Genomic DNA, 11198 nt, shown 5'->3' with positions numbered 1-11198 from the left:
AAAGTTCCTCCTCGTTCTCCACTTTAGACATTTTTACTGATTCACAGCAGCTTTTCCTCCAGACTGTTTCCAGCTAGCAAGCTAAGCTAACTGCATTAGCTTCGTAGGACACCGGGAGATAATTCAGATGTTAAACATGTTCAGATAAAGGGAACAGCACAGAGTCTATTCAGACAGCTCTATCTGGACATTTGGACATTTGGGCTCCGTGAAAAATACAGTTTGGTCTCTATGGAAGCTGCTCCGACTGTGAGGCCGAGCTCCGGCTCCGGCTACTTCCTGCTAACAAGCTAACTTCCTTTAGCATTCTTGGCTAACAGGAGATGAGTCTGAGGTGAAACATCCCGAAAGTTTAAACAGAGTCCACTTAAACACGTTTATCCTCACATGCAGGCTCTGCTGCTGAACTCCGGCTGCATCTTACGGTAACGAAAGGAAAAGTTAGCATGTTAGCCACCGGAAGTTCCCCTGCTTCCGGTACCTCTTCTGTGCTGGATTTCAAAATAAAAGTGACCAAACTTTATTTACAGGCCCATATCCTTTTCAAAATTAACAATGGTAGAAATGAGTAGAAATAACACAAAGTAAAGTAAAGGTAAACAGCACACAAGCATTCTGTCTGCCAGGGTTCAGTTCAGTCAGTACGAACTAGCTCAGAGAGTTTGGCTTTCCTTAAAAAACATTCACTTACAGAATGTTTTAAACAAACTCTTGATTGGCATCTTTGAAATTCAACTTATCATTATCCCCAGATACCAGAGTTCAGAAATTACATAATTTCATCACAAGTTCCTTTTACAGCATGACGTCCCTATTCTTCTTAAAGAAACACAAAACCACACACTATCACTCTCTACAACCACCCTGACACACTATGAGACTGTGCACTCACATCGCTGGAAAACTTTGACGACTGTCTATTACAAGGCTACACGGCTGTTCCAATCAAATGCATTGGCATATGTAAACACCAGACCGTATTAGATCACATTGTCAAGACTGAGTATTAAATATACTCTGTGTGTACACTGCATTATAAATATATGTATTTGATTTGTATTCACATCTGTTGTTAAACCTGTATGCACAGTAGAGCTCTCTGTATTGCTATGCAAGTTATTCTCATCTGGAGTATGAACTGAGTTTCTTCTTTTTAAAATGAAGTATGGCCTCTCCAGGTTTTACAGACTCGGGTATTGACACGTTAAAAGGTAGTGAGTCAAATATACCCAGGCTGACCTTGGTTAATGGTGGGTGCTACACATTAGTGGTGGTTGAGACGAGTCCCCCCACTTCACTGTGAAGCGCTCTGAGTTTCCATGATAAAGCGCTATATAAATGTAATGCATTATTATTATTATTATTAATTTGTTATAAAAGATAGTGGTGTCTAACACTGAGCCATGTGCACCTTTACAAGTTAATACAGTTATATGACATAACGGGCCAATTATGCCTGGGTTAAGATAGATAAAATTTGGCAAATTGATCGGGTTGAAAGGGTCAGAGGGAAGATTCTGGACATGATTAAAACCATCAGTAGAACAGAAGGTCCAATTTACGACATTATTTACAATGAAAAGATTAGGTGATTTTAGAAAGAAGGCAGTGTTGGGGATTAGGGTTTAATTATTACTATAATTTAATAACTAATAATATAACTTAATTATATTTACCTCAGGGCACCACTCTTAAACAAGAGAAATTTTACCTAATTTAGTCACCGGGAGATAATTCAGATGTTAAACTGAAGCTATGCTAAACTATTGATTTTTAACTATTAAAAAAATTACCATTAATAGTCAGATGAAGGATTTGGAGCTCTATGTGGAAGAGGCGGGCAATATAGTCATTCGTATGCAACAGTAAGGAGACCAGCATGCATTTACACAAGCATTTATTTAAACAGATGAAAAAAAGCAAAACACACAAGATTAACTAACTAAAAATGCACCAAACTAAGGCTACATGAAGACAAAGATCGTTGCGTGCATGGTTGAGCGCTATATGTGGTAGAACAAAGAAGGTATGTGCAGCAGGAACTTTGAGGCCCCATCCACACTACTGCGTTTTCAAATTAAAACAGAGACCTTTTTCTACGTTTGAACCTCCCGTCCAGACTAAAACAGCGAAAAAAAAGACCTAAAGCGGAGAAGTTTGGAAATGCTGGCGACCCCGTTTTGCGTTTCTAAACTCCGGAGGGTGTTTTAGTGAAGACGGGCAAAAACGGAGGACTTTAGAAACGATGATGCAGCCGCTTGGCTCTCTGATATAACACATGCAAAGCAGAAACACGATGCTATTCACAGAGTTTTTGACTTAAAATATTCTGTAGCATGCAAATAACACTTAGGCCAATCTGCCTGCTAGGCTACTGCAAGTTGCCGTTTACTTTGCAACGACTCCACACTCCCGTGTTACATTCAGCTCGTTATTGGTGCATGATAAAAAAATCTGGTCTGATTCTTCGTCTGCATTTCTTTATTCTTTCGCCAAATCTTCTCTAACTACAGAACAGACCATCTGCTTCATGTTTACACCGGCACGCACATGCCCAGTGTAAGTAAACGGCCACTAGACGTGTGTTTTAATGTAGACGGAGATCAACTCTGATACGCAGCTAAAACGCTTGTGTGGACGGAGATAGTGTTTATTTTAAAACTCTGTAAACTAAACCGGAGTGGTGTGGATGGGGCCTGAGTTCCTCTCTGCATGTGTGGTTGTTTAAGGCCGAATAGAGTTTTATGTATGTGATCTGCGTGATGGTTAACGGTGCCAAGTTAAAAGGAGTTAGTTAGCGAAGACTGTGTCTGTGTGAAGCGTAACATTTCTTTAACAATTTAGCTGAGAACTATGGTTACATAATAATCTCAACGTTAACAATGAAAAAGTCACAACAATAAAACCTTCAAGAAAAACAGGTCAAGGTACATTTACAAAACCTATACAGTGCTGTGCTTTTAGCCAATTTACGTTACAACTGAGCTATATAAAGCCAACAATGCCCAGTTACGTTACCAGTCCATAAAGGAAGAAAGTCGCTTGGTGTGCTTGTTGTTAGCTGGCAGTAGTGTTGTAGTTTTAGACATCTGTCTCGTCTTCGGAATCAACCGCATGGTCAAACATTGAGGATTTAATTTCAACACAAAGTCAAAACCACAACTGTGGGAATATCAATAAATTGCCTGTGCATTGTGGGTTTTGTTAAGATCCTTACTTTAAATTGATGTAAAATATATTGCTTCAAATGCAACAAATAATGTGAAGGCCCCCGCCACACACACATACTGCTAGAAAGTCAATGTGGCTGTGGCTGTCTGGGGACAGAAGGATATATCAACAAAATCATGGTAATAATATTTGGCTACCTAAACCATAAAGAATTAATCTGTGAAACAACAGCCAGAAGCTATCTGTATATTCTGCGCTGCAAGACTTACGGATACAGCTGGGATCACGTTAAAGTTTGAATGCCTCTTAGAAAGGAAGCATAATATAAAAGGTAAGCAATGTGTTAGTGACGTTAGCAAAGCTAGCAAGCTTGGCTATGTATATACTGATGTTTCAGGGCACTAATTTCAGTTGCTTGCCAATTATTTGCCACCCAGCCAGGCACACAAGCTACCTAATTGCAGGGATTCAACAGGATAACATATTGAGGGAAGTAGCTAAAGTAGTGTTAACTTTGAGAAATTGAGGGGACAGGACATACAACGTTGAGACAGGCCACATAAAGCTATGTAGCTAATGTTACATCAATCTTAGGTAATGTCAGCTGCATACAGCTCCAAACATTAAAACTACACACCATGGCACTAGACTAAAGATGTGACAACAGACTGTGAAGCCCAAGTAGTGCGCCTCCACTTCTATGAGGAATTTACATATTAAATATGGCTATAAACACATGGCATGTTGTGAGTGTGAATACACAGTTGCAGATTAAATATTGAGGATCAAATATGGAAGACAAGAGTGAAACAGAAACTTGCACAAAAACTTGTTTTGCATTAGGTGGAGGGTAGAAAATGGAAAAGGAGTGTTAAATAAAGATGGTCAGGTTGATTTCAGCTCTTAGTGTTTGTGTGTGGGTGTTTTTGTGGGAATGTGGATCTTTCCGATAAATTAGAGAAATGCCTTTGATCATGTTTCACATTTTACTGTGTGTCATGTAGTGTAGGGCACTGGTCTTGGTCTTGCCTCAGTATCACTACACTCTGGTGTTGGTCTTGACTACAACAGCTGTCCAATTATCAGTTTTGAACTGATCAGTGTTGAGCCAAATCTTGCCCACAGTACTTAGGAATCAGCTCAGCAAGCATCTCTACAGCTTCATTTACCTCCACTGCTCTCACCAGCACAATTGTGGTTGTTGATGTGAGTTAGCTGAGTAAATCTTTTATCACAAACAATGCAACTACTTGGTTTCTCCCTTCTGTGGATGCTCATGTGTCGTTTCAGAGGAACCTTTTCACCAAATGTTTTACCACAGACAGAGCAACTAAATGGTTTCTCACCAGTGTGGATTCTTGCGTGTCGTCTCAGATTTCCCTTTTGTCCAAAGGTTTTACCACAAATTGAACAACTAAACGGTTTTTCTCCAGTGTGGATACTCATGTGTGCGGACAAACAGCTTCTGCGACGGAAACCTGTTTTACAAATGGAGCATGTGAAAGGTTTTTCTTCTGTATGAACCTTCAAATGTGTGGTCAAAGCTGACCTTTGTGCAAATGTTTTACCACAAACAGAACAAGTAAAAGGTTTCTCCCCTGTGTGGGTTCTCATGTGTGCTCTCAGAATTTCCTTTTGTGCAAAGCCTGTACCACAAACCAAACAACTAAAAGGTTTCTCGCCAGTATGGATTCTCATGTGTTTGGACAAATTGCCTCTGAGACTGAAACTTGTTTTACAAACTGGGCATGGGAAAGGTTTTTCTCCTGTATGAACTTTCAAATGTATAGTCAAAGCTGACCTTTGTGCAAATGTTTTACCACAGACAGAGCAACTAAATGGTTTCTCCCCTGTGTGGGTTCCCATGTGCCGTCTTAGATGATCCTTTTGTCCAAATGTTTTACTACAAACTGAACAACTAAAAGGTTTCTCGCCAGTATGGATCCTCATGTGTTTGGACAAATTGCCTCTGAGACGGAAACTTGTTTTACAGACTGAACATGTGAAAGGATTTTCTCCTGCATGGACTCTTGTGTGTTTGGTCAAAGTTGAGCTTTGTGCAAATCCTTTACCACACACAGAACAACTGAAAGGTTTCTTTTCTGTTAGGATTTCATTGGTTTCCTGCAGATGTCCATTGTGGTCAAGGCTTGTAGCAAATTTAGAGGAGCTACTTGATGTTTCTCCGGTATTACATTCCTGACCACTTACAGATACTTCAATGTTTTGCAGAGAGTTTAAACCAGACTGAGAGTCCCTGGTCTCCTCCCAATCACAACTGTCATCAGTCTCAGGTTCAGAGTGGGATATCTTGTCAGGAGTAGCTGGTTGTAAATGTCTATTTGGATCAGTTGGTTCTAGTCCTCCACAGTCCTCTCCATCAGATTCTGTTTTCTCCTGTTCAGTTAGTCTTTGATGAAGCTGTGAGGACTGAGGTTTCTCTTCATCGTCTTCTTCACTCTTCACAGGGACAGGAGTGAATGTGAACTTGGTGGTATCAGCCTCCTTCAGCAATCGAATCTGCTCTTCCTCCTGACTGGTCCAGAGGTCCTCTTGGTCTAGACTTGGACTCCACTCTACTTTAATGTGTGGCGGCTCGGGTGGGTCCTCCTGGTCCAGCCTGGGGCTCCACTCCTCTTTAATGTGTGGGGTCTCTGGTGGGTCCTCCTGGTCCAGACTGGGGCTCCACTCCTCTTTAATGTGTGGGGTCTCTGGTGGGTCTTCCTGGTCCAGACTGGGGCTCCATTCCTCTTTCATGTGTGGGGGCCCTGGTGGGTCCTCCTGGTCCAGACTGGGGCTCCGCTCCTGCTGCTCAGGGGGAACTTCTTCTCTCCTCACCAACAGCAGCTGGACGTCTGTGAAGAATAATGAAGTACATACACATGTCTTAGAAAAATTTACTTCCTGTTAACAATCAAACCACTGACAGCACTACTTTCAAACCCTTTCCGAATGTGTTTTAATAGCAATTTTTCAAACAACTGTTGAGCAAGCAGAACATAAACATGAATATACGAGTTCTTTAGGGTTGGGTACCGAAACCAGTTCCTTAGTCTTAATGTCCTGTATCTACGGCACTGAATTAGAAAGCACATTTCGGTACCTCATTTCGGTGCTAAATGAGAGGCTACGAGATAACAGCCGGTTTCCCAATGCAGCCAGGAGCGCGTTCACATAAAAGAGGCGGTGTTAGCAGCAGATGCACAATCACAGACATGAACAAGTCTACTGGCAGGAGAGCGTCATATTTTATGAACGAGGATTAAACTGTAACACTACAGAAATACGACAGTAGCACACCTGCATCTGACACATGCAGGGAGACAGAAAATCGCAGACAGTGTGAATGCCTAAACAGGCGTAGGCATAGACTATAATATTGTGTTGATTTAAAGTGTTCTTATGAGTATTGACTCACTTTAAAAAAACTTGTCACTTCAAAAATAAGATTAATTTATTTAACACACTCAAAAGTGTTCCAAACATTGTTCTAAATTAACTTCATAAAGCAATGAAACAAAAAATCCACTCATGACATAAAGTGTGCTCAGATAGTGGCTGGAAGACTGAATCTCAACATTTAGGCTACTGAAAACTCACCGTGCCACCTTTTGCAATGTGGCGCATGACTACAGTCTCTGTAGTAGGCCTAAGAATGCTATATTAACCTAAAATAGACTAGATAGCCTACGTTCATATTAAAATTTTGTATTTCTATATCCCTACCAAACTGCTCATAATATTCAGCCTCTCATAAGAAAATGAAAACCTATTTATTTTAACGGCTGTGTCAGGGTGTGGGAAACGAACTGGGAGCAAATAAAAAATATTAAAACACATTTCAAAGCAGAAAGTAGGCTTATTCTGCTGTACTGTAAAAACCTGTAGGCAACAATAGCCTAAGGCTTTTAATCAGTCTCTGCAAACATAAAGCAGCCTATTGGCTAAAACAGTCTGTTGGATTTCCTACAGATGGTGATGTCATTTTCCAGAGAGCTCAGTAGGCGGCGTTTTCACAGAGTTGATCTCTTATCTGGAACACAACCTGCTCCGGAGCAGGTTAGCTGTTCAGCATAAGTTACAATGGAGATCTACCCCGTTAAGAAGTGAACCATCTTTGTGGTGCTGAAAACCCAGAGTTAACCCCAGAAATTACCTGGATAAGCTCAAATCCTGCAAACAGAGAGCTACACGTGTTAACTTCTCTCGCTCTTCACCCTCTGTGTCCTGAGGCTAATAATTTATTGTATTTGAATATTCTGCTCCGTTGATGGCTAACTTTTTAGTCACAGGGTGTCAGCGTGGCCAAAATATGGTTTCTCTACTTCTTGGTTTATTCACACATGTACAACTTGTGAACTGCATAATCTACTTTTCTTCAGGCTTCTTTTGGCAGCCCTGCATTTTTTCAAATGATACTAGCAGTGACGTTGCTGTGAAGGTGTGTTATATTATATAAACCTGCATCTCCTTTCCCCAGTATACATCAGCCCTCATGGGAGTCCATGGTACCTGCCCTGCTTTCCAGATCAGCCAGAAGATCCTAAAGGATGGATGAGATAGTTGGCCTATATCTTTTAAAAGTTAAACACAGGACAAACATGTGAAACCAGCACAGACGTTTTGGTTCCCAGCCTTCAGATTGACATTATCATAAATCAAGGCTAAACCAGATCAGTTCTACAATTCATATTATTGTCGGCCAAACCTTAGGCCCAGAACACAACCTGCCTGTAAGCTGCAAAGTACTGCTTGGAGACACGGACATCTACAGTTAAACCTGATAAAATCATAATCATCACCAGTGTGATATGAGTAGTGGTGATGTAAATATGGACAATTTTCTGTTACCTTGTTTTAAATTATTCAGATTCAGTTTTAATGTCTCCAGTTTACTACCGTAAAATTTCAATTAATAGAAGAGTCCCAAATATCCGCCTAACCCGTTTACTAGCCTGGTGTGGGAACACATTTTGACAAGTAAAAGTTTTAATTTTTATAGACATTCTTTGGATGTAAAAAACCTCTTAAACCCTGCAGGGTCACCGGCTTTGGCTGCTTCTAAGCTGCTTAGATCGTTAATACCAATATTAATGTTTAAACATATGATAAATATGTAAGTATGGACATGCTGCACATCGTTAGATCGGTTAGATTCTCCACAATTCTATCGTTCAGTTCATTTAACAGAAACAACGAGCCCCAAAGTCTAATTCTTAGATTATAGATTTACCCGTGTCACCTGCATGGTACAAGAGACGGGGGGAAAAAAGTGCAGACTCCCGAACTGATCTGGTTTAGCCTTGATTTATGATAATGTCAATCTGAAGGCTGGGAACCAAAACGTCTGTGCTGGTTTCACATGTATGTCCTGTGTTTAACTTTTAAAACATACAGGCCAACTATCTCATCCATCCTTTAGGATCTTCTGGCTGATCTGGAAAGCAGGGCAGGTACCGTGGTCTCCATGAGGGCTGATGTAAACTGGGGAAAGGAGATGCACGTTTATATGATATAACACACCTTCACAGCGATGTTAAAGTATCAAATGATACTAGCAGTGATCCAAGTTGTGAATCCTGTCATGTGAAGTCCATCTGCTGACCTCTGGCACCCTGTTGTTTTCATTACGTTGCTGCCTTCAAATCAGAAATACTTTATTGATCCCCGAGGGGAAATTCTGTGTCACAGTTGCACACATTGCACAAAGGTCAACAGGAAAGTAAATAAAGATAGAAGGCTGGTATAATAAAAGCGCATAAGCCGTCTGTCGGCGCAAGATCAAATGAATGACATGTATTTGATATTAGTGGATGATTTTTATACAAGTAATATTCTGTTTGAAATCCATAAAGTGTTTCATAGGAGCCTATTTCACTTTTATGCAAAATGAATTAAAGGCCTTTCCCAAACATAGGCAGGGTCAATTGATCAATTGAGTGATTTTAGCTAATAAAAGCCCGGGCTAGTAATCAGACTTTAATAGCAGCAAAGTTAGAGCACTGTTAAACGTAGTGGGAGTTATAATATGCAGTATGAGATACGACCATATGAATGATAACAGCGGCTCTTATGGCTAAGTATCAACACTCCTGCCAGTATTAGACGTATCAGTAAGTATCAGTACTAGTTTTGTTGTTGTCTGACGCATATGGTTGGGTACCGAATCCCGGTACCAATATGGAACCAGTTGTTGTGTTTTGTATTTACTTAGATTTAGATTTAAGTATACTTTAAACAGTTAATATATTGTTCAATTTAAAGAATTTCAAAAAAAAAAAAACAAACGATACCCAACCCTACTGATACTAGGTAGTAAACTTCACAATGCAGGGCTCTACGCTAAGGTTTTTCCCAAGGAGCACATGTCTAAATTTTTTCATTTAGGAGCACACCAAGAACTTTAGGAGCGCAGTGAAAAATGTTCAAGTAACACAGAGTTGAACAAACTATTTATTACATACATATTTATACTACGTGCATGCTCCTTCTCTTTGTGTTCAACGATGGTGTGAAACCATTAGAGGTATATCAAAGTGAAGACCCTGGAATCTGTATACTCGACATTGGCCGTAAAAATTTGTCGAAGCTTTTGAAAATATTGAAACAGACGTTTTGAAACGTTGACATTGAAAAACAGCTTTTAAAACACAAATCACTCATCACAAAACAGTTTACTGCGATTGGTGCTTGTGTAGTTTTTGAACCAGGGACGGATTCACGATACACCAGCAGCACCCAAACAACCCACACCTAATGTAAACAAGACTAAAGGTAAACAGTATTAACACACACACACACACACACACACACACACACACACACACACACACACGTATAAATCAGACTTTACACTTTAGTAAAACAGAACGAGGGGAAGGTGTTGCTCTCAGGGGGAGGCTAGCAGCACACACTGGAAATCTGCATCTTTCCACTGCAGAGGCTTTTTCCCACAACATGGAGGAGAAACTACTTTAAATGAGTGTAAGTGTTTATATAATTATAATACTATTAGATAAAAGTTAAATTTCATTCTAATAGTATACTTTTAGGATGTTAATATATTAATGATTTCATTTTACTATTTGCATTGCAGTTTTATGTAATAATATACTATACAGCTCAGAAAGTCCGGAGAAACTCACCGACCTCAGCCTCAAACTCCAGGATGGCTGCTCCAAGCATCAACAGTAGTGAAAGCTGTATAGTAATGCACTTTTTATCACACCTCTATCTTTATTTGTGTCTCATTAAACCAGTAGTACACACAGTCCTGTCCAACTTATATCTGTGCACTGTTTGTTTGTGCAAAATGTGCTGTTATCTCCTGGTATTGTTGACAAAGGTTAGAGGCCTCTGTCTTGGTGTTCCGACATGAATCCGTTGTTGTACTGGAACACGGTCAACACGGGTGTGACGTCATTCAGCTCCGACTTCCGAGATTAATGGACCGCAGCTTAAGTAATTTGAGCAAAGTTAAAATTGGAATCTGAATGTGAATTTCTCTCTTGATTGCAATTTCCATTTCATTGACAGCTTCCAGTGGAAATTAATGTTAGGCCTAAATAATCTATTGTTGGTGTGTAAAGTGATAAAGAGCAGCTCTGTATGACAGTAAAACACTGACAGGAACATTTTACTGCACTGTGAGTACTTTTACTGTCATACTGTAAGTACATGTTGCTGATAATACTCACATACTTTTACTGAAGGAAGGTTTGAATGCAGGACTTTTACTCGCAGTGGAGTATTTTCACAGAGTGGTATTAGTACTTTTACTGCAGTAAAGGCAGTTTACAGTGAGAATAAGCAGTAAAGTGTACAAACCTGCTGCAGGCTTGAAAACAGCGTCCAGTAGTTTGCGTTGTCCACAAAGTTCCTCCTCGTTCTCCACTTTAGACATTTTTACTAATTCACAGCAGCTTTTCCTCCAGACTGTTTCCAGCTAGCAAGCTAAGCTAACTGCATTAGCTTCGTAGGACACCGGGAGATAATTCAGATGTTAAACATGTTCAGATAAAGGGAAC

At 40.1% G+C, this 11198-nt stretch overlaps 1 protein-coding gene across 2 annotated transcripts in view; it reads right to left on the bottom strand.

Moving 5' to 3' along the window:
* Window positions 1-1880: 1880 nt before the first annotated feature.
* LOC123971706 (gastrula zinc finger protein XlCGF57.1-like) overlaps window positions 1881-11198 on the bottom strand; it is a 9864-nt gene continuing 546 nt past the window's right edge. Inside the window, exons 2-3 of one of the 2 annotated variants that reach the window (XM_046050720.1) lie at window positions 10999-11072; window positions 1881-6026 (exon numbers count right to left, since the gene is read on the bottom strand). In XM_046050720.1, the coding sequence (XP_045906676.1) occupies window positions 4333-6026; window positions 10999-11072 (1768 nt within the window). In that variant the 3' untranslated portion in view covers window positions 1881-4332. Of the gene's footprint in view, window positions 6027-10998; window positions 11182-11198 lie in introns of both variants that reach the window. The other variant, XM_046050714.1, reaches the window with a different exon arrangement.

Source organism: Micropterus dolomieu, linkage group LG01 (genome assembly GCF_021292245.1).
Source record: "Micropterus dolomieu isolate WLL.071019.BEF.003 ecotype Adirondacks linkage group LG01, ASM2129224v1, whole genome shotgun sequence".
Taxonomy (NCBI): domain Eukaryota; kingdom Metazoa; phylum Chordata; class Actinopteri; order Centrarchiformes; family Centrarchidae; genus Micropterus; species Micropterus dolomieu.
Note: the sequence above shows the minus strand (reverse complement) of the source record. Positions and strands in the feature narration are given on the sequence as shown.